The sequence below is a fragment of the Salvelinus namaycush genome, chromosome 11, assembly GCF_016432855.1.
Source record: "Salvelinus namaycush isolate Seneca chromosome 11, SaNama_1.0, whole genome shotgun sequence".
NCBI lineage: Eukaryota > Metazoa > Chordata > Actinopteri > Salmoniformes > Salmonidae > Salvelinus > Salvelinus namaycush.
In genome coordinates this window covers 44369196-44396178 of record NC_052317.1, presented here as the reverse complement: position 1 = coordinate 44396178, position 26983 = coordinate 44369196, and the positions used below count along the sequence as shown (strand labels likewise).

The 26983-nt window shown below is 44.1% G+C and overlaps 1 protein-coding gene across 1 annotated transcript; it reads right to left on the bottom strand.

The window, feature by feature from the left end:
- Positions 1-245: 245 nt before the first annotated feature.
- LOC120055686 (cathepsin Z) lies at positions 246-21809 on the bottom strand. Its single transcript, XM_039003578.1, has 6 exons — positions 21660-21809; positions 7188-7351; positions 6456-6635; positions 4969-5116; positions 4482-4647; positions 246-958 (listed from the first exon to the last, which is right to left on the bottom strand). The coding sequence occupies exons 1-6, from the start codon at positions 21797-21799 to the stop codon at positions 845-847; spliced, it is 912 nt and encodes a 303-aa protein (XP_038859506.1). The 5' UTR covers positions 21800-21809; the 3' UTR covers positions 246-844.
- Positions 21810-26983: the final 5174 nt, after the last annotated feature.

Here is a 26983-nt window from a genome sequence, read left to right as displayed (position 1 = left end):
TTACTAAACAGCCTCGCCTGTAGATTAGTTTGTATCTGGGATTTGACCATCAGGACTGGACTCTCAGATTGGCAAACTATCCAATCTAAGAAAAGATCAGGAGCGTAATGTAGCTAATCAGATTATCCTGATTATCCTAACCTTTCCTGACCAATGAACAGCTTTAAAAGGCACAATTACCAAGAGGTTAAACCGGGTTTGTTAGATCCATGTTTTGCTTTACAAACTACAAACCAAATGGAAAAAAAGGGGGGAAAAAATCATTGTTTATTCTTTCAAAAACATTTGTTAATAAACACCAGTCAAATAGCCCAGTGCAGAATTAGTGTGTAGTGTGGTTTAGTGTAGTTTAGTGTGGTTTAGTGTGGTTGTGTAGTAGTCCGTCGCAGGACCTTGAGTGAGCTGAAAGCCATGGCCTGAGAAACAGATGTTCAGATTTAAACATACTCCTAATATCAGTGTAAAGTTAGCGATAGTTACAGAGAACTGCCCCGTATTCATAAAGCCTCTCACAGTAGGAGGGAGGGAGGGAGGGAGGGAGGGGGGCTACTAATGAAGGAAGAGGTAGGCTCCAGGTCCCATATTCACAAAGCGTCAGTAGGAGTGCTGATCTAGGATCAGATCCTCTCTGTCCATGTAATCTTATTCACTACAATCTAAAAGGCTAAACTGATCCTAGATCATGTCCTACTATGGGAACCATTTGATACCACATCCAGTTGACGGCAGCACTGGTCAACTGTTTGAGTGACGCACGGTATTCTCCAATATTAATATTCAGTGATCAGGTCAGCCAGCTGATGGTTATGACACCACAGAAATGAGACTCGATTCCTTTTGTTCTTTACTTAATGATGGGGTCTCCATATGCACAGCTCTTCTCTATGGCCAGGTTGTACCAGTTACCTTTCCCTCCTTTATAAGCACTGGTTACGATCCTCGCCCAGCCGTACTCTCCCTGCAAAACACAAAACAAAACACCGTTACCCTCCGTGTGTACGTCCCCCGTTACACTCCGTGGGTACGTCCCCCGTTACACTCCGTGGGTACGTCCCCCGTTACACTCCGTGGGTACGTCCCCCGTTACCCTCCGTGGGTACGTCCCCGTTACCCTCCGTGCCTCCGCGGGTACGTCCCCCGTTACCCTCCGCGCGTACGTCCCCCGTTACCCTCCGCGCGTACGTCCCCCGTTACCCTCCGCGGGTACGTCCCCCGTTACCCTCCGCGGGTACGTCCCCCGTTACCCTCCGCGGGTACGTCCCCAGTTACCCTCCGTGGGTACGTCCCCCGTTACCCTCCGTGGGTACGTCCCCCGTTACCCTTCGTGTTTACATCATAAATGTATATATGATTAAAAGACACAGTTTGGCCCTAATCTATAAAATCACCCAAAACAGAATCAACAGAAAGGGAAGCTCCTGCACGCCAAACATCTCATTCCAAAATCATGGGTATTAATATGGAGTTGGTACCCCCCTTTTGCTTCTATAACAGCCTCCACTCTTCTGAGAAGGCTTTCCACTAGATGTTGGAACATTGCTGCTATAACAGCCTCCACTCTTCTGGGAAGGCTTTCCACTAGATGTTGGAACATTGCTGCTATAACAGCCTCCACTCTTCTGGGAAGGCTTTCTACTAGATGTTGGAACATTGCTGCAGGGGGACTTGCTTCCATTCAGCCATAAGAGCATTAGTGTGGTTGGGCACTGATGTTGGGCAATTAGGCCTGGCTTGCAGTCGGGGGTTCCAATTCATCCCAAAGGTGTTCGATGGGGTTGAGGTCAGGGCTCTGTGCAGGCCAGTCAAGTTCTTCCACAATGATCTTGACACACCATTTCTGTAGGAACCTCACTTTGTGCACAGGGGCATTGTTCATGCTGAAACAGGAAAGGGCCTTCCCCAAACTGTTGCCACAAAGTTGGAAGCATAGAATCATCTAGAACGTCATTGTATGCTGTAGCGTTAAGATTTCCCTTCACTGGAAATAAGGGGCCCGAACCATGAAAAACAGCCCCAGACCATTATTCCTCCTCCACCAAACTTTACAGTTGGCACTATGCATTGGGGCAGGTAGCGTTCTCCAAACGCAAACCCAGATTCATCCGTCGGACTGCCAGATGGGTGAAGCATGATTGATCACTTCAGAGAATGTGTTTCCACTGCTCCAGAGTCCAATGGCGGCGAGCTTTACACCACTCCAGCCGACGCTTGGCATTGCGCATGGCGATCTTAGGTTTGTGTGCGGCTGTTCAGCCATAGAAACCCATTTCATGAAGCTCCCGACGAACAGTTATTGTGCTGACGTTGCTTCCGGAGGCCGTTTGGAACTCGGTAGTGAGTGTTGTAACAGAGGACAGACGTCATTGTTAAGTTTCTTTGACATTCAGAGGTTGAACTACAACCTTCTAAAGCTGAGGAGACAATTTGTTTTTGACTTTACTTGGGGGGGTAATATAATTCTGCCTATCAATTGATGAAAACAAATCAGGTCAAATTTTACGTTTATGTTTGGGATGAGTTGGACCGCAGAGTGAAGGAAAAGCAGCCAACAAGTGCTCAGCATATGTGGGATCTCCTTCTAAACTGTTGCCTCTGGAGAGTCCTGCGGTTGCAGGCAGTGCAGTTGCCATACCAGGCGGTGATACAGCCCGACAGGATGCTCTCAATTGTGCATCTGTAAAAGTCTGTGGTGGTTTTAGGGGCCAAGCCAAATTTCTTCAGCCTCCTGAGGTTGTCAGTGTGGGTGGACCATTTGATGAGTTGGAGGCGTGCGTGGCCACGCAGTCATGGGTGAACAGGGACTACAGAAGGGGGCTGAGCACGCACCCTTGTGGGGCCCCAGTGTTGAGGATCAGCGAAGTGGAGGTGTTGTTTCCTACCTTCACCACCTGGGGTGGCCCGACAGGAAGCCCAGGGCCCAGTTGCACAGGGAGGGGTTCAGACTCAGGGCCCTGAGCTTAATGATGAGTTTGGAGGGTACTATGGTGTTAAATGCTGAGCTGTAGTCAATGAACAGCATTCTTACATAGGTATTCCTCTTGTCCAGATGGGAAAGGGCAGTTTGCACTGTGATGGCGATTGCATCATCTGTGGATCTATTGGGGCGGTAAGCAAATTGAAGTGGATCTAGGTAAGGTGGAGGTGATATGGTCCTTAACTAGCCTCTCAAAGCACTTCATGATGACAGAAGTGAGTGCTACGGGGCGACAGTCATTGTGTTATCCTCAAAGCGGGCGAAGAAGGTGTTTAGCTTGTCCGGAAGCAAGACCTCGGTGTTCGCCTTCTTGGCATTTCGAAAAGTTGAGTAGCAGGGGTCCAATGTTATTCTAGAGCGAGTACTACAGTCAATGTGTAGGCAGAACTTCAGTAGTGTTTTCCTCAAATTTGCTTTGTTAAAATCCCCAGCTACAATAAAATGCAGCCTCAGGATATGTGGTTTCCAGTTTGCATAGTCCAGTGTAGTTCTTTGTGGACCGCCGTGGTATCAGCTTGAGGGGGAATATACACGGCTGTGACTATAACCGAAGAGAATTATTTTGGGAGGTAATACGGTCGACATTTGATTGTGAGGTATTCTAGGTCGGGTGAACAAAAGGACTTGAGTTTCTGTACGTTACCACAGTCACACCGTGAGTCGTTAATCATGAAACATAGACCCCGCCTTTCTTCTTCTCAGAAAGTTCTTTATTCCTGTCTGTGTGATGTACTGAGAACCCAGCTGGCTGTATGGAGGGGGGCAGTATATCCGGAGAGTTCTTTATTCATGTCTGTGTGATGTACTGAGAACCCAGCTGGCTGTATGGACGGGGACAGTATATCCCGAGAGAGCCATGTTCTCGTGAAACAGAGTACGTTACAATCCCTGATGTCTCTCTGGAAGGAGATCCTCGCCCTGAGCTCGTCTACTTTATTATCCAGAGACTGAACATTAGCGAGTAATATACTCGGAAGTGGAGGATGGTGTACATGCCTCCTGAGTCGGACTATAATTCCACTCCGAATACCTCTTCTCCGCCAGCGGAGTCTTGGAGCTTCTGAAATAAGTTAAATTGCCCTGTGGGGTACGAACAAAGGATCCACTCCGCCGGTGGTGTTTTGGAGCACAAAAAAACAAAATACTGCAAAGTTGCTTAGACGCTAGAAGCAGAGCTGCCATGACTGTCGGCGCCATCTTGCTTAAGCTATTCACTTTCTGTACAATAGAAGATGTTTGAACCCAGACATCTTTTCGGGAACGTTGAAAGTCACTGAGCTCTTCAGTAAGACCATTCTACTGCCAATGTTTGTCTATGGAGATTGCATGACTGTGTGCTCAAAATTATACACCTGTCAGCAACGGGTGAGGCTGAAATAGCCCGAATCCACTAATTTGAAGGAGTGTCCACATACTTTTATATATATTGCGTATGTCGTCCAGTCTTTCAATGAGTAAATATTCCATACAAGTGTAATAATGAATATATTGAACAAGAGAGACTAACCCAAGGCTCTCCCCAGGAGTTGCGGACCACCCAGTACTCCGTCCCGTCCTCCGTCACCCCCCAGCCTGCTACTGAGATGATATGGTTCATTAGAGACAAGGGGTGGAACTCGGCAAACACACCACCACGATACGCCTCCAGGCCCTTCGTAGCCATCACACCGCAGCTGAGGACAGGACAACAGCCACAATGTGAGAATGAGGTTTATCAAAAGAAAGAACAATTAAAAAACACAAGTTACAAAGACATTTTACTACGAACAATTAAAAAAACACAAGTTACAAAGACATTTTACTACATATATTTATTACTAACTTTATACATTTGAACAACACTCAAGGCTAAAATAGGGCATTTTGTTGATATCAAAAAGGGAAACTCTTATTTTCTACTAAATTAAAAAAAAAAAAAAAAACTTTTACTTGTTATTTTGTTCTTCTGACTGAGAGAAATGTTAACATGACTAACCGAAGAACACGGATCTCACCTGATAGGCCCGTTGGTGTATATCTCAGCCTTCATCTGGTTTCGTCCTGACACCTCCCCGTAGTCTCCTACCTTCCACCGGGTGTAGTTCTGCACCACAGCACACGCATCAGAGGAACACGTCCCACACTGGTTGAACAGCTCACACTCTGTAGAATATAGAGATCACTGGTTGAACAACTCACACTCTGTAGAACAAAGAGATCACTGGTTGAACAGCTCACTGTAGAATATAGAGATCACTGGTTGAACAGCTCACTGTAGAATATAGAGATCACTGGTTGAACAGCTCACTGTAGAATATAGAGATCACTGGTTGAACAGCTCACACTCTGTAGAACATAGAGATCACTGGTTGAACAGCTCACTGTAGAATATAGAGATCACTGGTTGAACAGCTCACACTCTGTAGAACATAGAGATCACTGGTTGAACAGCTCACTCTGTAGAATATAGAGATCACTGGTTGAACAGCTCACACTCTGTAGAACAAAGAGATCACTGGTTGAACAGCTCACTCTGTAGAATATAGAGATCACTGGTTGAACAGCTCACTGTAGAACATAGAGATCACTGGTTGAACAGCTCACTGTAGAATATAGAGATCACTGGTTGAACAGCTCACACTCTGTAGAACATAGAGATCACTGGTTGAACAGCTCACACTCTGTAGAACATAGAGATCACTGGTTGAACAGCTCACTGTAGAATATAGAGATCACTGGTTGAACAGCTCACTGTAGAATATAGAGATCACTGGTTGAACAGCTCACTGTAGAACATAGAGATCACTGGTTGAACAGCTCACTGTAGAACATAGAGATCACTGGTTGAACAGCTCACTGTAGAACATAGAGATCACTGGTTGAACAGCTCACTCTGTAGAACATAGAGATCACTGGTTGAACAGCTCACACTCTGTAGAACAAAGAGATCACTGGTTGAACAGCTCACTCTGTAGAACAAAGAGATCACTGGTTGAACAACTCACTGTAGAACATAGAGATCACTGGTTGAACAACTCACACTCTGTAGAACATAGAGATCACTGGTTGAACAACTCACACTCTGTAGAACAAAGAGATCACTGGTTGAACAGCTCACACTCTGTAGAACAAAGAGATCACTGGTTGAACAGCTCACTATAGAATATAGAGATCACTGGTTGAACAACTCACACTCTGTAGAACATAGAGATCACAAGGGTGAGTGACGGAAAATGTAATGTAAACTGCCAAAGTGTAATTGTGAATGGAAATTATGCACATGGATGGGTGACGAAGCTATGAGACAAAATTCAAATGTAACAATCCATGCACCCTATCCCCCATAGTGCACTGCTTTAAACTAGCGCGTACAGAAAAATAGTTACCAAAACTAATCTCTTATCACCCAGATACAAATCAGGCCCTATGAGGAACTAGCACAAATCAAAACAAAATGCAGGATTAAAAACCAAAATGTTAAATTCCATGTTACAGGCCCTACTTTGGTTCTTAGCCTGATAGTTGTTGCATGTCTCGTCAGGGATGCCCTTCTGGTGAGCGTATTGGTACACCCCTGTGTGGTCTCCTCCGTAGCAGGACCCAGCACGGCCACAGTCTATCACGTTCTGGACAGACAGGTAGGCTGACGGCCAGGTACCACCACGCTTGATGTTGATACGGTCTGGGGAAAAAATAAAAAATAAACTTCATCAAATGTATTGATATATTAGAGACTTTAAATAAGTTTATTAGATCACTTATGATAAAAGGTTGGCCTGTAAAAATACATTTTTCTTATGTAAAGAAATATAATACGGAGTGACATTTGTAACAATGTAATGACGTTATGTTCATTGTTACAATGTTGTTACATTGTAGCAAGTTAATAGTTCACATTAAGTTAATTGTTACAAAGTTGTTACATTGTAACAAGTTAATAGTTCACGTTAAGTTAATTGTTACAAAGTTGTTACATTGTAACAAGTTAATAGTTCACGGTAAGTTAATTGTTACAAAGTTGTTACATTGTAACAAGTTAATAGTTCACGGTAAGTTAATTGTTACAAAGTTGTTACATTGTAACAAGTTAATAGTTCACGGTAAGTTCATTGTTACAAAGTTGTTACATTGTAACAAGTCACAGTGAGTTATATCAGTCCAAAAATTGTAAAATGTGTATTATTGGAGGACTTTAATTTGGCAACATTGAATATGATTGTGGAGGAGAAATTACCGGCAATCGCACTGCTAGATCCCATGGCCCAGCACGAGCCGCAGTACTGTGGAATGTGTTGGTTCCTCGTGATGCTCGCATAGTTCTTCCCCTCGATGTTCCTCCAGTCCCAAACTGCTGGCAGCTCAGATACATTCAGGTATTCATGTGGCCGGGGATATGTCCTGGGAAATGACAAGAACAAACAGCTCAGATACATTCAGGTATTCATGTGGCCGGGGATATGTCCTGGGAAATGACAAGAACAAACAGCTCAGATACATTCAGGTATTCATGTGGCCGGGGATATGTCCTGGGAAATGACAAGAACAAACAGCTCAGATACATTAAGGTATTCATGTGGTCGGGGATATGTCCTGGGAAATGACAAGAACAAACAGCTCAGATACATTCAGGTATTCATGTGGTCGGGGATATGTCCTGGGAAATGACAAGAACAAACAGCTCAGATACATTCAGGTATTTATGTGCTCGGGGATATGTCCTGGGAAATGACAAGAACAAACAGCTCAGATACATGTGGCCGGGGATATGTCCTGGGAAATGACATGAACAAACAGCATGTATCTCCATTTCCTGCACTATTTCTAAAGATACAGATTCAATGTAATGGGAGTTTGTTAATAAAACACTGTTTAGGGATGTAGAAAATAAAATAAAATAACCTCCATAGGTAGAAAGAGGAGGAAGGGAAGCGCTACTAAGGTACACAATAGTAAATGTTGGTAGACAGAACGTGCTCTTTGGTAAAAGGGGATAATTGGTCATCAAAAATGAAAAGAGGACCAAGGCACTCTTCATATAATGAATTAAAATGCCTTTATTAGTATGGCATGTTCAATAGAAACAAGGTTTTAAAAAATCCGACGCGTTTCGGCTGCATGGCTTTCGTCAGGGAGTTTAGGGATGGAGCGTATTTTACAGAATGGTCACCTGGAGGAAAACGGGGGGGGGGGGGGGGGTGGCATGCTTAACATTTCAGTCAAGGAGAGGGTTTAGTATTTGTTTTAACATAGTCTAGGGGAGGGTCATGTCATTTGTAATTGATGATGACATTTCAATATTTCTTAGTATTTTAGTTATGAGTTGCTATTATTAGGCTAGATATTGACGTCCGATAGTATAAAAATGAGCTTACAGGCTATTCACTGTGGTCTCAATAAAATGATCCATAGCCTGTAGGTTATTCAGCAGGCTATACAGTAGGGCTATACAGTAGGGCTATACAGTAGGCTATACAGTAGGCTATACAGTAAGTTATACAGTAGACTATACAGTAGGGCTATACAGTAGGTTATACAGTAGGTTATACAGTAGGCTATATAGCAGACTATACAGCAGACTCTACAGTAGACTATACAGTAGGGCTATACAGTAGACTATACAGTAGGTTATACAGTAGACTATATAGCAGACTATACAGCAGACTATACAGCAGGCTATACAGTAGACTATACAGCAGACTATACAGTAGGGCTATACAGTAGACTATACAGCAGACTATACAGTAGACTATACAGTAGACTATACAGCAGACTATACAGCAGACTATACAGTAGGCTATACAGTAGGTTATACAGCAGACTATACAGCAGACTATACAGCGGACTATACAGTAGACTATACAGCAGACTATACAGTAGACTATACAGTAGGCTATACAGTAGACTATACAGTAGACTATACAGTAGACTATACAGTAGGTTATACAGTAGGCTATACAGTAGACCATATAGCAGACTATACAGCAGACTATACAGCAGGCTATACAGTAGACTATACAGTAGGCTATACAGTAGACTATACAGTAGGCTATACAGCAGACTATACAGTAGGCTATACAGTAGACTATACAGCAGACTATACAGTAGGGCTATACAGTAGACTATACAGTAGACCATACAGCAGACTATACAGTAGACTATACAGCAGACTATACAGTAGGCTATACAGTAGACTATACAGTAGACTATACAGTAGACTATACAGTAGGCTATACAGTAGACTATACAGTAGACTATACAGCAGGCTATACAGTAGGAAATACAGTAGACTATACAGTAGGCTATACAGTAGACTATACAGCAGGCTATACAGTAGGAAATACAGTAGGCTATACAGTAGGCTATACAGTAGGCTATACAGTAGACTATACAGCAGGCTATACAGCAGACTATACAGTAGACTATACAGTAGACTATACAGCAGGCTGTACAAAGTGCATTAGAAGCACATAGCAAAGTTATATTTATAAGAAAATGTACTTCCTTCCTGAGTGTTTTGCGCTGCTGGGATGGTGTGAATAAAACTAGGCTGTGTTACCCACTGGATATTCCAACCCTGATCCCCAGCATGCTCTGCTCTTCCTGATAAAAACATTTTTTTTTGTGTGCTCCTTATTAACCAATGGCTGTGCTGTATAGGTCTACAGTGGCAGTTCAGGAGGAGAGTTGAACATTTCTTCTGAAAATAATGTTTGATTTAGGTCTAGTCCCAAAACATACACTTGGGTCTAGTCCCAAAACATACACTTGGGCCTAGTCCCAAAACATACACTTGGGCCTAGTCCCAAAACATACACTTGGGTCTAGTCCCAAAACATACACTTGGGTCTAGTCCCAAAACATACACTTGGGTCTAGTCCCAAAACATACACTTGGGTCTAGTCCCAAAACATACACTTGGGCCTAGTCCCAAAACATACACTTGGGCCCAGTCCCAAAACATACACTTGGGCCCAGTCCCAAAACATACACTTGGGCCCAGTCCCAAAACATACACTTGGGCCCAGTCCCAAAACATACACTTGGGCCCAGTCCCAAAACATACACTTGGGCCCAGTCCCAAAACATACACTTGGGCCCAGTCCCAAAACATACACTTGGGCCCAGTCCCAAAACATACACTTGGGCCCAGTCCCAAAACATACACTTGGGCCCAGTCCCAAAACATACACTTGGGCCCAGTCCCAAAACATACACTTGGGTCTAGTCCCAAAACATACACTTGGGTCTAGTCCCAAAACATACACTTGGGTCTAGTCCCAAAACATACCCTTGGGCCCAGTCCCAAAACATACACTTGGGCCTAGTCCCAAAACATACACTTGGGCCTAGTCCCAAAACATACACTTGGGCCTAGTCCCAAAACATACACTTGGGCCTAGTCCCAAAACATACACTTGGGCCTAGTCCCAAAACATACACTTGGGCCTAGTCCCAAAACATACACTTGGGCCCAGTCCCAAAACATACACTTGGGTCATTGAGTTATTGACCTCATAATGCAGTTATTGACCTCATAATGCAGTTATTGACCTCATTATGCAGTTATTGACCTCATTATGCAGTTATTGACCTCATTATGCAGTTATTGACCTCATTATGCAGTTATTGACCTCATTATGCAGTTATTGACCTTATTATGCAGTTATTGACCTCATTATGCAGTTATTGACCTCATTATGCAGTTATTGACCTCATTATGCAGTTATTGACCTTATTATGCAGTTATTGACCTCATTATGCAGTTATTGACCTCATTATGCAGTTATTGACCTTATTATGCAGTTATTGACCTCATTATGCAGTTATTGACCTCATTATGCAGTTATTGACCTCACAATAAGCCAGATTCTAGTAACTGACATTGTGGTGCTGAAACTTGAAGCAGCAGCAGCCACAATCGATCAGAAAAGTAACAGCTCATGGTGCTGAAATTCGAGGAAGGTTCATTTAAACAGTCTTCATTTTAATTAGACTTTACTAACAATAAGAGGGCTTTGTGTTGGAGCCTATTTCTTCCTGTTTAAGAAAGAAGAGGTGGTCCTTCCTGTTTGACAGACATTAGGCTATAGGCTGCTACTTCCATAGATTTGTCGGCCATTTCCTCAACCCACAATGCACTCTTTAAATAGCCTACCTCCGTGTCAGTGAAGGGCTGTTAAAACCAGGACAGTATGTGGACACCTGCTCGTCGAACATCTCATTCCAAAATCATGGGCATTAATATGGAGTTGGTCCCCTTTTTGCTGCTATAACAGGCTCCACTCTTCTGGGAAGGCTTTCCACTAGATGTTGGAACATTGCTGCAGGGGGACTTGCTTCCATTCAGCCACAAGAGAATTAGTGTGGTTGGGCACTGATGTTGGCCGATTAGGCCTGGCTCGCAGTCTGCGTTCCAATTCATCCCTAAAGGTGTTCGATGGGGTTGAGGTCAGGGCTCTGTGCAGGCCATTCAATGGTCTTCCACACTGATCTCGACAAACCATTTCAGTATGGACCTCGCTTTGTGCACGGGGGCATTGTCATGCTGAAACAGGTTAGGGCCTGTCAGCAACGGGTGTGGCTGAAATAGCTGAATCCACTAATTTGAAGGAGTGTCCACATACTGCTGTATATATAGTGAAGCTGGGAAAGACGTGACTCCGATGCGTATGGGGATATCATTTTTTAGGTGATTTGATATTGAGGCTGAGCTACGACCTTCGATAGCTGAGGAGACCAAAAAAAATTGACTTTGCTTGGGAAGTAATCGAATTCCGTCACTATCAATTGATTAAGCCATTAACTTTCTGTACAATAGAAGACGTTTAAACCGAGACAGCTTTTAGGAAAACACTTGTGTCCTTCTCTCATTGGGTTAAACCACAGAAGAAGAGTAGCCAGCAGTTAAAGCCTGCATCGGTAGGCCTACTCTGTCTGGGGTGGAAAGGTAGACCTACTCTGTCTGGGGTGGAAAGGTAGATCTACTCTGTCTGGGGTGGAAAGGTAGACCTACTCTGTCTGGGGTGGAAAGGTAGGCCTACTCTGTCTGGGGTGGAAAGGTAGGCCTACTCTGTCTGGGGTGGAAAGGTAGACCTACTCTGTCTGGGGTGGAAAGGTAGGACTACTCTGTCTGGGGTGGAAAGGTAGGCCTACTCTGTCTGGGGTGGAAAGGTAGGCCTACTCTGTCTGGGGTAGGACTACTCTGTCTGGGGTGGAAAGGTAGGCATAGTCTGTCTGGGGTGGAAAGGTAGACCTAGTCTGTCTGGGGTGGAAAGGTAGACCTACTCTGTCTGGGGTGGAAAGGTAGACCTACTCTGTCTGGGGAAGAAAGGTAGGACTACTCTGTCTGGGGTGGAAAGGTAGGCCTCCTCTGTCTGGGGTAGAAAGGTAGGTCTACTCTGTCTGGGGTGGAAAGGTAGGCCTACTCTGTCCGGGGTGGAAAGGTAGGTCCTACTCTGTCCGGGGTGGAAAGGTAGGTCCTACTCTGTCCGGGGTGGAAAGGTAGGTCCTACTCTGTCCGGGGTGGAAAGGTAGGTCCTACTCTGTCCGGGGTGGAAAGGTAGGCCTAATCTGTCCGGGGTGGAAAGGTAGGTCTACTCTGTCCGGGGTGGAAAGGTAGGTCTACTCTGTCTGGGGTGGAAAGGTAGGCCTACTCTGTCCGGAGTGGAAAGGTAGTCCTACTCTGTCTGGGGTGGAAAGGTAGGCCTACTCTGTCCGGGGTGGAAAGGTAGGACTACTCTGTCCGGAGTGGAAAGGTAGTCCTACTCTGTCCGGGGTGGAAAGGTAGGCCTACTCTGTCTGGGGTGGAAAGGTAGGTCTACTCTGTCTGGGGTGGAAAGGTAGGTTCTACTCTGTCTGGGGTAGAAAGGTAGGTTCTACTCTGTCTGGGGTGGAAAGGTAGGTCTACTCTGTCTGGGGTGGAAAGGTAGGACTACTCTGTCTGGGGTGGAAAGGTAGGCCTACTCTGTCTGGGGTGGAAAGGTAGGCCTACTCTGTCTGGGGTAGGACTACTCTGTCTGGGGTGGAAAGGTAGGCATAGTCTGTCTGGGGTGGAAAGGTAGACCTAGTCTGTCTGGGGTGGAAAGGTAGACCTAGTCTGTCTGGGGTGGAAAGGTAGACCTACTCTGTCTGGGGTGGAAAGGTAGACCTACTCTGTCTGGGGAAGAAAGGTAGGACTACTCTGTCTGGGGTGGAAAGGTAGGCCTCCTCTGTCTGGGGTAGAAAGGTAGGTCTACTCTGTCTGGGGTGGAAAGGTAGGCCTACTCTGTCCGGGGTGGAAAGGTAGGTCCTACTCTGTCCGGGGTGGAAAGGTAGGTCCTACTCTGTCCGGGGTGGAAAGGTAGGTCCTACTCTGTCCGGGGTGGAAAGGTAGGTCCTACTCTGTCCGGGGTGGAAAGGTAGGCCTAATCTGTCCGGGGTGGAAAGGTAGGTCTACTCTGTCCGGGGTGGAAAGGTAGGCCTACTCTGTCTGGGGTGGAAAGGTAGGCCTACTCTGTCCGGAGTGGAAAGGTAGTCCTACTCTGTCTGGGGTGGAAAGGTAGGCCTACTCTGTCCGGGGTGGAAAGGTAGGACTACTCTGTCCGGAGTGGAAAGGTAGTCCTACTCTGTCCGGGGTGGAAAGGTAGGCCTACTCTGTCCGGGGTGGAAAGGTAGGTCTACTCTGTCTGGGGTGGAAAGGTAGGTTCTACTCTGTCTGGGGTAGAAAGGTAGGTTCTACTCTGTCTGGGGTGGAAAGGTAGGTCTACTCTGTCTGGGGTGGAAAGGTAGGTTCTACTCTGTCTGGGGTGGAAAGGTAGGTTCTACTCTGTCTGGGGTGGAAAGGTAGGTTCTACTCTGTCTGGGGTGGAAAGGTAGGTTCTACTCTGTCTGGGGTAGAAAGGTAGGTTCTACTCTGTCCGGGGTGGAAAGGTAGGACTACTCTGTCTGGGGTGGAAAGGTAGGACTACTCTGTCTGGGGTGGAAAGGTAGGTTCTACTCTGTCTGGGGTGGAAAGGTAGGTTCTACTCTGTCTGGGGTGGAAAGGTAGGTTCTACTCTGTCTGGGGTGGAAAGGTAGGTTCTACTCTGTCTGGGGTAGAAAGGTAGGTTCTACTCTGTCTGGGGTGGAAAGGTAGGCCTACTCTGTCTGGGGTGGAAAGGTAGGTCTACTCTGTCTGGGGTGGAAAGGTAGGTCTACTCTGTCTGGGGTGGAAAGGTAGGACTACTCTGTCTGGGGTGGAAAGGTAGGACTACTCTGTCTGGGGTGGAAAGGTAGATCTACTCTGTCTGGGGTGGAAAGGTAGATCTACTCTGTCTGGGGTGGAAAGGTAGGACTACTCTGTCTGGGGTGGAAAGGTAGGACTACTCTGTCTGGGGTGGAAAGGTAGGACTACTCTGTCTGGGGTGGAAAGGTAGGACTACTCTGTCTGGGGTGGAAAGGTAGGACTACTCTGTCTGGGGTGGAAAGGTAGGCCTAATCTGTCTGGGGTGGAAAGGTAGGCCTAATCTGTCTGGGGTGGAAAGGTAGGCCTAATCTGTCTGGGGTGGAAAGGTAGGACTACTCTGTCTGGGGTGGAAAGGTAGGCCTAATCTGTCTGGGGTGGAAAGGTATGTCCTAATCTGTCTGGGGTGGAAAGGTAGGTCTACTCTGTCTGGGGTGGATAGGTAGGCCTAATCTGTCTGGGGTGGAAAGGTAGGTCTACTCTGTCTGGGGTGGAAAGGTAGGTCTACTCTGTCTGGGGTGGAAAGGTAGGTTCTACTCTGTCTGGGGTGGAAAGGTAGGTCCTAATCTGTCTGGGGTGGAAAGGTAGGTCTACTCTGTCTGGGGTGGAAAGGTAGGTCTACTCTGTCTGGGGTGGAAAGGTAGGTTCTACTCTGTCTGGGGTGGAAAGGTAGGACTACTCTGTCTGGGGTGGAAAGGTAGGACTACTCTGTCTGGGGTGGAAAGGTAGGTCTACTCTGTCTGGGGTGGAAAGGTAGGTCCTACTCTGTCTGGGGTGGAAAGGTAGGTCTACTCTGTCTGGGTGGAAAGGTAGGTCCTACTCTGTCTGGGGTGGAAAGGTAGGTTCTACTCTGTCTGGGGTGGAAAGGTAGGTTCTACTCTGTCTGGGGTGGAAAGGTAGGTTCTACTCTGTCTGGGGTGGAAAGGTAGGTTCTACTCTGTCTGGGGTGGAAAGGTAGGTTCTACTCTGTCTGGGGTGGAAAGGTAGGTTCTACTCTGTCTGGGGTGGAAAGGTAGGTTATACTCTGTCTGGGGTGGAAAGGTAGGTTCTACTCTGTCTGGGGTGGAAAGGTAGGTTCCTCTCTGTCTGGGGTAGAAAGGTAGGTTCTACTCTGTCCGGGGTGGAAAGGTAGGACTACTCTGTCTGGGGTGGAAAGGTAGGACTACTCTGTCTGGGGTGGAAAGGTAGGTTCTACTCTGTCTGGGGTGGAAAGGTAGTCCTACTCTGTCTGGGGTGGAAAGGTAGGTCTACTCTGTCTGGGGTGGAAAGGTAGGTCTACTCTGTCTGGGGTGGAAAGGTAGGTTCTACTCTGTCTGGGGTGGAAAGGTAGGTCCTACTCTGTCTGGGGTGGAAAGGTAGGTCTACTCTGTCTGGGGTGGAAAGGTAGGTCTACTCTGTCTGGGGTGGAAAGGTAGGACTACTCTGTCTGGGGTGGAAAGGTAGGTCTACTCTGTCTGGGGTGGAACGGTAGGTCTACTCTGTCTGGGGTGGAAAGGTAGGACTACTATGTCTGGGGTGGAAAGGTAGGACTACTCTGTCTGGGGTGGAAAGGTAGGACTACTCTGTCTGGGGTGGAAAGGTAGGTCTACTCTGTCTGGGGTGGAAAGGTAGGACTACTCTGTCTGGGGTGGAAAGGTAGGTCTACTTTTAAAAGTACCATGCTCAGATTCCTAATGACGTCTCAGATAAAATTATTTTGAAACAAGGACAGTTTTGTTGCAAACAAGACACACTGATTTGGCCTTGGAGAAATATGATACGATGAACACATAGGACTATCTCTCGGTCCATTCTTAGCCTGTAATTTCTGTAACTTGTATTGTATAAAAACATATTCTGTTAATATGTTAAATTATGTAGACTTGCATGAAATGTTCATAAAAGGCTATTTTTTTCTTGGATCTGTAAATACAGTGATAGATTCATGCAATGCTTTTACTATAAAGATCTGTCCACTCCTACTCCTACTATCTACTATCTACTATCTACTCGTGTCCACTCCTACTCCTACTATCTACTATCTACTCGTGTCCACTCCTACTCCTACTATCTACTCGTGTCCACTCCTACTCCTACTATCTACTATCTACTCGTGTCCACTCCTACTATCTACTCGTGTCCACTCCTACTATCTACTCGTGTCCACTCCTACTATCTACTCGTGTCCACTCCTACTATCTACTCGTGTCCACTCCTACTATCTACTATCTACTCGTGTCCACTCCTACTATCTACTATTTACTATCTACTCGTGTCCACTCCTACTCCTACTCCTACTATCTACTATCTACTCGTGTCCACTCCTACTATCTACTATCTACTATCTACTCGTGTCCACTCCTACTATCTACTATCTACTCGTGTCCACTCCTACTCCTACTATCTACTATCTACTCGTGTCCACTCCTACTATCTACTATCTACTCGTGTCCACTCCTACTCCTACTCCTACTATGGTCTGTGAATCCACAACCTTCTGGCCAGCAGCCCTGTGCGCGATCAAAATTCCTGCCATGTAATGCTGACAAGAGGAAGAACCGTTTATAAAATGGCATATCTAAGGCTCTGGTCTGTCCAAGAAGTGAGGGTAAATGGTAGACATGTTTTAATTATTATTATGACGTATAGGGGATGGTCACTTTTTTTTCTTTTCCCCCGAGTGTTCAGGTAGTTTTATAAAATATACTGAACAAAAATATAAAAACGCAACATGCAACAATTTCAAAGATTTTACTGAGTTACAGTTCAAAAGGCCCTAATCTATGGATTTCACATGACTGGGCAGGGGCACAGCCATGGGTGGGCCTGGGAGGGCATAGGCCCACCCACTGGGGAGCCAGGCCCAGCCAATTAGAATTTGTTTTTGCCTCACAAAAGAGCTTTATTACAGACAGAAATACTCCTCAGTTTCATCAGCTGTCTGAGTGGCTGGTCTCAGACGATTCCCGCAGGTGAAGAAGCAGGAAGTGGAGGTCCAGGGCCCTCATTTATCCATGTTGCCTACGAACAGAAGTGTTAGTAAACCATGCTGAGTGCGATCCTTTCTAAGCAAAGTGTAGGATTTATCAATTTGTACTTATACTTGAGAATGTGTGTAAATGTAATCTCTCGACCCTGCGTACGCACAGCACCTTGTGGTAGAAAAGTCAAACTGCATAATGAAATACCATCCAGCAAAAATGGAGAAAGAATTGACATACTGGACCAAATCATAAACTATGAAGACAAAACATAATACATGAATAGTTTATTAATGTATTTATTTTATAGACACTTAAGCTACTAATAGTTTTCTATCGAATTCATAAAACTCCGAAACCATTTAAGCTTAATTGAATAATAAAGTCAATTAGAAAAGACAATTTAGTTAAACCTGTTAAATAATATATAAAGTCAACACTGAGGCATTGTGTCCAAAATGGCTAATCTTGCATTGCTGGAGGATCTGGTACAAGCTGCATTACACAGGGAGTTTTCAATGAGCGTGCAGATGTTATTTTTTGCTGAGAGAGACGCTTGGCTTATTAGTCGATTTCGTTTTCCAAGGGCATATTTTATTGTATCTCTGCAACCAAACTCTCTCCAGTATTAGAAAAGGAGATGAAAAGTACCAATACCATCCCAGTGCATACCCAAAGTCCTCTCCACCTTGGGATTTCTGGCCACTGGAACATTCCAACGGGAGATGGCGGATCGGTCTGGCATTTCCCAACCAACCAGGAGACGAATACTGCCTGCAAGTCCTATGTCGCTTTATTTCATTGACCTCCACAATACATACAGTTTCCGTACACTGCCGTGCAACAGGACAGAGGGAAAAGGGTATTTCCATACCGTAGATGGATTTCCCAATGTCGCAGGAGCAATTGACTGCACCCACATCCCAATAAAAGCACCGTCATTGAACGAATTCAACTTCGTCAACAGAAAAGGTTTCCGCTCTGTCAACGTGCAGGTCATCTGTGATTCACATTTGGCTTTGTTGAATGTAGTGGCCAAATGGCCAGGTGGGACACATGACTCATTCATTGTGCAGAACAGTTCATACGGGCCTCTCATACGGGCCTCTCATACGGGCCTCTCAGTCGGGCCTCTCAGTCGGGCCTCTCATACGGGCCTCTCAGTCGGGCCTCTCAGTCGGGCCTCTCAGTCGGGCCTCTCAGTCGGGCCTCTCTGTCGGGCCTCTCAGTCGGGCCTCTCAGTCGGGCCTCTCTGTCGGGCCTCTCAGTCGGGCCTCTCAGTCGGGCCTCTCTGTCGGGCCTCTCAGTCGGGCCTCTCAGTCGGGCCTCTCAGTCGGGCCTCTCAGTCGGGCCTCTCATACGGGCCTCTCAGTCGGGCCTCTCAGTCGGGCCTCTCAGTCGGGCCTCTCAGTCGGGCCTCTCAGTCGGGCCTCTCAGTCGGGCCTTAACCTCCAGGAAGGAGCTGTTGAAGACAGATGGCGTATGTTTTATTAGCGAGCTTTTTATTTGCCTCGTTAGACCTCTACTGGGAAACAGTATGTTGTGTTCATAACAGCAGGAGACCCATTAAAAACATGGCTGATGACTCCCCTCACAAACCAACAAGAGGCCAGGTACAACCAAGCCCACACACCAGAACAACAGTGGAGTGCACCATAGGCCTGCTGAAAGGGCGTTGTGCTGTGCTTGTCTGGGACAGGAGGCACACTGCAATACCAGCCTTGTAAGGTTTGCCTCTGAAATGACATTCCTTTAAAATGCCACTATGTGAATGTAATACAAATGTGCCAATTCCTGTTTAGGTTTGCTACATTCTCAAGGCTTTGCAATGTGCTCCACGACAGTGAAAGAACTTGTTGATTGTGTCAAACATGTGAGACAATAAATTCTGGTGCGATGTAAATGTGTTTTCCTTGTCGATTTGATTACAATGATTGGGAGAACAGATACCTAAAACCATTGTATGATGTTGACTCTGGTCCTCAGTGCCAGGGCTCTGGGTGGTGGGAAACTCCCTGTCAGGTATGGGCTCATCGGGTCTGGGTGGTGGGAAACTCCCTGTCAGGTATGGGCTCATCGGGTCTGGGTGGATCATTCAGTGGAATGCCATTTTTGATTGCAATGATTGATTTCTCTCTCTCTCGGGCCGTTGCGTACGTCCTTCAGCTGCTGTTTGAGTCCAATAACTAATGTGTTGATCTCATCTTGTTGTTTCAGGACTGCGTCAATCAAAACCTGCGGTACAGCTGAAGCGCTCGCCAAAGGGGACACCCTTCTTGTAGGCCTGGGATGGCTGAGGGGGTCAGGGGACACCCTTCTTCTAGGCCTGAGATGGCTGAGGGGTCAGGGGACACCCTTCTTCTAGGCCTGAGATGGCTGAGGGGGTTAGGGGACACCCTTCTTGTAGGCTTGGGATGGCTGAGGGGATTAGGGGACACCCTTCTTGTAGGCCTGGGATGGCTGAGGGGGTTAGGGGACATCCTTCTTCTAGGCCTGGGATGGCTGAGGGGGTTAGGGGACATCCTTCTTCTAGGCCTGGGATGGCTGAGGGGGTTAGGGGACACCCTTCTTGTAGGCCTGGGATGGCTGAGGGGGTTAGGGGACACCCTTCTTCTAGGCCTGGGATGGCTGAGGGGGTTAGGGGACACCCTTCTGGTAGGCCTGGTGGCTGAGGGGTCAGGGGACACCCTTCTGGTAGGCCTGGGATGGCTGAGGGGTCAGGGGACACCCTTCTTCTAGGCCTGGGATGGCTGAGGGGGTTAGGGGACACCCTTCTTCTAGGCCTGGGATGGCTGAGGGGGTTAGGGGACACCCTTCTTCTAGGCCTGGGATGGCTGAGGGGGTTAGGGGACACCCTTCTGGTAGGCCTGGGATGGCTGAGGGGGTTAGGGGACACCCTTCTGGTAGGCCTGGGATGGCTGAGGGGGTTAGGGGACACCCTTCTTGTAGGCTTGGGATGGCTGAGGGGTCAGGGGACACCCTTCTTGTAGGCCTGGGATGGCTGAGGGGTCAGGGGACACCCTTCTTGTAGGCCTGGGGATGAGGGGTCAGGGGACACCCTTCTGGTAGGCCTGGGATGGCTGAGGGGTCAGGGGACACCCGTCTTGTAGGCCTGGGATGGCTGAGGGGTCAGGGGATACCCTTCTGGTAGGTCTGGGATGGCTGAGGGGTCAGTTGATGGTTATATATATATATATATTTGTTATATTTATTGTCAATAAAAAAATATTTAGATGTGGTCCATGTCTGAATATGGTTGCGAAAATAAAGCTTGACTTACCATCAGTCGGTGTGTCCGGTATTCCTTCAGGGTCTGGGAGAGGGTCCTCAGTATCACAAATGATGCCAGACACTGCGGTCTCTCCGATTACAGTGCCAATGCACTGGTCCATAGCAGACAGTGAAGAGTCACTCTGCCCTCCTCCTGTTGCACTTATATCCATTTTGTTTTCAAATCAAACCATTTCTTTTTCATTTCATTAACTGTTCTGCACTCAGATGAGGCAGATTTTACCACAGCTCTAACCTGCTCCCAGGTAATATTTTTTTCTCTCTTATTTGTCAAGCCATTGCTGAGGGCTCCAAAAAGTACGGCTTGTTTTGCTTCCACTTTGGTGATCAAAGGTTCTATTTCCGCATCCGAAAAGTTGTTTTTCTTTGTCTTCTTTGATTTCTTCTTTGTTGGCGGACAGAAATTAGTGACATTTCTTGCAGCTTTAAAAGGGAAGGTTTGTGACCATAAATGGACATTTAGGGCGGTTCTTTATGTAAATGAGACTTCAAGTGCACTAGTATGGTGTTTTAGAACGTGTCTGATTTATAAAAGGAAAAATACTTACAGGTGTGTGTAAATCAAGCGTACGAGCAACTTTTTTTGTACTTGCGAACATTCTACATTTTCTTTGTACACGTTAATTTAGAAGCTTTTCTACGCACTGTTGGTAAATGAGAGCCCTGGGCTGGCGTGGTTACACGTGGTCTGCGGTTGGAGGCGGCTAATGGTAGAGTAATGAACATTAAATTCTCTGGCAACAGCTCTGGTGGACATTCCTGCAGTCAACATGCCAATTGCACGCTCCCTCAAACATTTTTTACATCTGTGGCATTGTGTTGTGTGACAAACCTGCACATTTTAGAGTGGCCTTTTATTGTCCCCAGCACAAGGTGCACCTGTGTAATGATCATGCTGTTTAATCAGCTTCTTGATATGCCACACCTGTCAGGTGGATGAATTATCTTGGCAAAGGAGAAATGCTCACTAACAGGGATGTAAACAAATTTGTGCATATTGATCATTTCTGTGATCTATTATTTCAGCTCATGAAACATGGGAACAACACTTTACATTTTGCATTTATATTTTTGTACAGTATATATTTTGCTGACGGGATGGCCATTCATTTTAATTGAAGGGGTCCGATTTTCTCAATGTAACCCTTATTATAAATAACATTCACTCCCTTATGTAACTTCACAGTAGTCTACTGAGAAAATCTTTGCGGTTATTTTCTTCTTCTAAAAACATCTCTGATCAACGACCACTTACTTGACAGATGTAGGTCTACCGTCCCGGATAGGTTTGTAGCATGCGCCTAACGTACTCAGGAAATCGCTATCCGCTGCCTCCAAAATGAACAATACGTTGGACAAAAATGACAACAAAAACATTGTGACAGCTGACGCCATGTTGCTGTACTTCTTCTTCGTTGATATGTTTAATGCGCGCTCTATGCTGTAAAGGCGAACGGGTGCCACCTAGCGTCACGGCTTGTAACTATAAACAATCTTATTCAGGTTTTATTTCTGTGCTATTACCGTTCAGTCGACTTTTATACTGTTCATTGCTTATGTACAGTGGTGTAAAGTACTTAAGTATAAATATTTTTACGTACTACTTAAGTCGTTTTTTGGGGTATATGCACTGTATTTTACTCTTTATATTTCTGACTGCTTTTACTTTTACTTCACTACTTTCCTAATGAAAATTATGTACTTTTTACTCCATACATTTTCCCTCACACCCAAAAGTACTTGTTACGTTTTGAATGCTTAGCAGGACAGGAAAATGGTCTAATTCAAGCACTTATCAAGAGAACATCCCTGGTCATCCCTACTGCCTCTGATCTGGAGGACTCACTAAACACAAGTGATTCATTTGTATATAATGTCTGAGTGATGGAGTGTTGCCCCTGGCTACCCGTAAATAAATTAAAAAACAAGAAAATGGTGCCGTCTGGTTTGCTTAATATAAGCAATTTGAAATGATTTATACTTTTACTTCTAATACTTAAGTATAATTATATTTAAAACCAAATACTTTTAGACACGTAGTATTTTACTGGGTGACTTTTACTTGAGTCATTTTCTATTAAGCTATCTTTACATTTACTCAAGTATGACGATTGGGTATTTTTTCCACCACTGCTTATTTTTATTTTTTAAACTAGGCAAGTCATTTAAGAACAAATTCTTATTTTCAATGACGGCCTACCAGACTGTCTTGTTCAGGGGCAGAACGACAGATTTTTTTACATCGTCAGGTCGTGATTCAATCTAGCAACCTTCTGGTTACTGGCCCAACGCCTTAACCACTAGGCTACCTGCCGCCCCCCTTGCTTCTGTAATCATCATCATCATCATCATAACATTATAGACTACCACTACAGTTTAGTTTCATTGAGATAAGGTCAGATAACCTACAGTCTTTCGCAGAGGCCAGAAGATTAAATCATTTGACGGTACTAGGCCTTCTAACTGTAGTTTATTATTGTACCATTAGGGGGCACTGTTTAGCTGCCATTGATAAGGATGACTCGGAAACGATCATTATATTTGCAATATCCCCTCTTTCACCAGCCGTACAAGAATCCAGCAGTCCAAAACACACACTCCTTCTCCAACAAAACTTGTGTAATCGCTGTAATCCTATAGATTCTTCATAACTCAGCAGAAAAGTTGTGGAATGATTTTCCATAAAGCTGATAAAGTCGAGTATGTAATTACACCATTATACATATTCTGTTCCATTGCCTGGATGATCAAGGTACCAGTTAACTCAATAGAGGTGATCAGCGTGAGGTTTGCATGGATAATACACAGCTAATACGGCTATTACAAAGCTCTTATGGCTTTAGGTAAATGGGAGCCTCAACTCATCTACTCCCATTAAGGCTTTGGGAATCGCATCCAGAATCGTATCCTATTCCCTATATAGTGCACTACTTTTGACTAGGCTTCCTATTGGGTTCTGGTCAAAAGTAGTTCACTATATAGGGAATAGGTTTGCGATTTGGGATGTACATTTTTTTTTTGTGCTGAGTCTTGGAAGCACATCGCTGTCTCTGTTAATGACATAAAAAAAAAAAACATGCATTAGGTACATTTGCATCAGGTCGCTAACAAGCACTACAGGAATATTATAATGCACGGTTCACTCAGTGGTCAATAGTGTTATTACTATCCTCCATCTTCTAATGTTAGTCCATCTCCTGATGTAGGAGGAAAAGCCATGTAACGATGAACACGTGGCTCTTTTTCCCAGTGACTTTACTGATCAAGCTACTTTACTGAGGAAAGTAGTACTCTCTCTTTGTTTACAATGACTGTAAGAGGTGGTTGTCATTCTTAGCTACCTTAAGATGAGCTGTAAGTTGCTCTGGATAAGAGCGTCTGCTGAACGACTATAATGTAAAGACGGTTTACATTAATTCTGGGATGGTATTTAATACATATTTATTGAATGTTCTCAGGTATTCTCTAGAATACACATGAATATAGTTGACTAAATCAACTGTCATGAGAATATAGTTGACTAAATCAACTGTCATGAGAATATAGGCCACTAAATCAACTGTCATGAGAATATAGTTGACTAAATCAACTGTCATGAGAATATAGGCCACTAAATCAACTGTCATGAGAATATAGGCCACTAAATCAACTGTCATGAGAATATAGTTGACTAAATCAACTGTCATGAGAATATAGTTGACTAAATCAACTGTCATGAGAATATAGTTGACTAAATCAACTGTCATGAGAATATAGGCCACTAAATCAACTGTCATGAGAATATAGTTCACTAAATCAACTGTCATGAGAATATAGGCTACTAAATCAACTGTCATGAGAATATAGGCCACTAAATCAACTGTCATGAGAATATAGGCCACTAAATCAACTGTCATGAGAATATAGTTGACTAAATCAACTGTCATGAGAATATAGTTTACTAAATCAACTGTCATGAGAATATAATTGACTAAATCAACTGTCATGAGAATATAGTTGACTAAATCAACTGTCATGAGAATATAATTGACTAAATCAACTGTCATGAGAATATAGTTTACTAAATCAACTGTCATGAGAATATAGTTGACTAAATCAACTGTCATGAGAATATAGTTGACTAAATCAACTGTCATGAGAATATAATTGACTAAATCAACTGTCATGAGAATATAGTTTACTAAATCAACTGTCATGAGAATATAGTTGACTAAATCAACTGTCATGAGAATATAGTTGACTAAATCAACTGTCATGAGAATATAGGCCACTAAATCAACTGTCATGAGAATATAGGCCACTAAATCAACTGTCATGAGAATATAGGCTACTAAATCAACTGTCATGAGAATATAGGCTACTAAATCAACTGTCATGAGAATATAGTTGACTAAATCAACTGTCATGAGAATATAGTTGACTAAATCAACTGTCATGAGAATATAGTTGACTAAATCAACTGTCATGAGAATATAGTTGACTAAATCAACTGTCATGAGAATATAGTTGACTAAATCAACTGTCATGAGAATATAGGCTACTAAATCAACTGTCATGAGAATATAGGCTACTAAATCAACTGTCATGAGAATATAGTTGACTAAATCAACTGTCATGAGAATATAGTTGACTAAATCAACTGTCATGAGAATATAGTTGACTAAATCAACTGTCATGAGAATATAGTTGACTAAATCAACTGTCATGAGAATATAGTTGACTAAATCAACTGTCATGAGAATATAGGCCACTAAATCAACTGTCATGAGAATATAGTTGACTAAATCAACTGTCATGAGAATATAGTTGACTAAATCAACTGTCATGAGAATATAGTTGACTAAATCAACTGTCATGAGAATATAGTTTACTAAATCAACTGTCATGAGAATATAGTTTACTAAATCAACTGTCATGAGAATATAGGCCATTAAATCAACTGTCATGAGAATATAGGCCACTAAATCAACTGGCATGAGAATATAGTTGACTAAATCAACTGGCATGAGAATATAGTTGACTAAATCAACTGGCATGAGAATATAGTTGACTAAATCAACTGTCATGAGAATATAGTTTACTAAATCAACTGTCATGAGAATATAGGCCACTAAATCAACTGTCATGAGAATATAGGCCACTAAATCAACTGTCATGAGAATATAGGCCACTAAATCAACTGTCATGAGAATATAGGCCACTAAATCAACTGTCATGAGAATATAGGCCACTAAATCAACTGTCATGAGAATATTGTTTACTAAATCATTTGTCATGAGAATATAGGCCACTAAATCAACTGTCATGAGAATATAGGCCACTAAATCAACTGTCATGAGAATATAGTTGACTAAATCAACTGTCATGAGAATATAGGCTACTAAATCAACTGTCATGAGAATATAGTTGACTAAATCAATTGTCATGAGAATATAGTTTACTAAATCAACTATCATGAGAATATAGTTTACTAAATCAACTGTCATGAGAATATAGGCCATTAAATCAACTGTCATGAGAATATAGGCCACTAAATCAACTGTCATGAGAATATAGTTGACTAAATCAACTGTCATGAGAATATAGGCCACTAAATCAACTGTCATGAGAATATAGGCCACTAAATCAACTGTCATGAGAATATAGTTTACTAAATCAACTGTCATGAGAATATAGGCTACTAAATCAACTGTCATGAGAATATAGGCCACTAAATCAACTGTCATGAGAATATAGGCCACTAAATCAACTGTCATGAGAATATAGGCTACTAAATCAACTGTCATGAGAATATAGGCCACTAAATCAACTGTCATGAGAATATAGGCCACTACATCAACTGTCATGAGAATATAGTTGACTAAATCAACTGTCATGAGAATATAGGCCACTACATCAACTGTCATGAGAATATAGTTGACTAAATCAACTGTCATGAGAATATAGGCCACTAAATCAACTGTCATGAGAATATAGGCCACTAAATCAACTGTCATGAGAATATAGGCCACTAAATCAACTGTCATGAGAATATAGGCCACTAAATCAACTGTCATGAGAATATAGGCCACTACATCAACTGTCATGAGAATATAGTTGACTAAATCAACTGTCATGAGAATATAGGCCACTAAATCAACTGTCATGAGAATATAGGCCACTAAATCAACTGTCATGAGAATATAGGCCACTAAATCAACTGTCATGAGAATATAGGCCACTAAATCAACTGTCATGAGAATATAGGCCACTAAATCAACTGTCAACTGTCATGAGAATATAGGCCACTAAATCAACTGTTATGAGAATTTCAAATACCATTAATAGACAAGAACAGCTCAAGGACAGAACTAGATAAATGTAAAAATGGCACACGTAGCCTACACATCAATACATACACACAAACTATCTAGGTCCAATGGGGGAGAGGCGTTGTGCCACGAGGTGTTGCTTTGTCTGTTTTGTGAAACCAGGTTTGCTGTTTATTTGAGCAATATGAGATGGAAGGAAGTTCCCATGCAATAATGGCTCTATATAATACTGTACGTTTTCTTGAATTTGTTCTGGATTTGGGGACTG

What these genes read in the sequence shown, in the direction of transcription:
- LOC120055686 (XM_039003578.1), bottom strand. Translation starts at nt 21,799, where the DNA reads ATGGCGTCAGCTGTCACAATGTTTTTGTTGTCATTTTTGTCCAACGTA. An exon ending in GGTAGACCTACATCTGTCAA is followed by an intron (nt 7,352 to 21,659) that starts GTAAGTGGTCGT and finishes GTCATTTCCCAG; the next exon opens with GACATATCCCCGGCCACATG. An exon ending in ACTCCTGGGGAGAGCCTTGG is followed by an intron (nt 959 to 4,481) that starts GTTAGTCTCTCT and finishes TGTGTTTTGCAG; the next exon opens with GGAGAGTACGGCTGGGCGAG.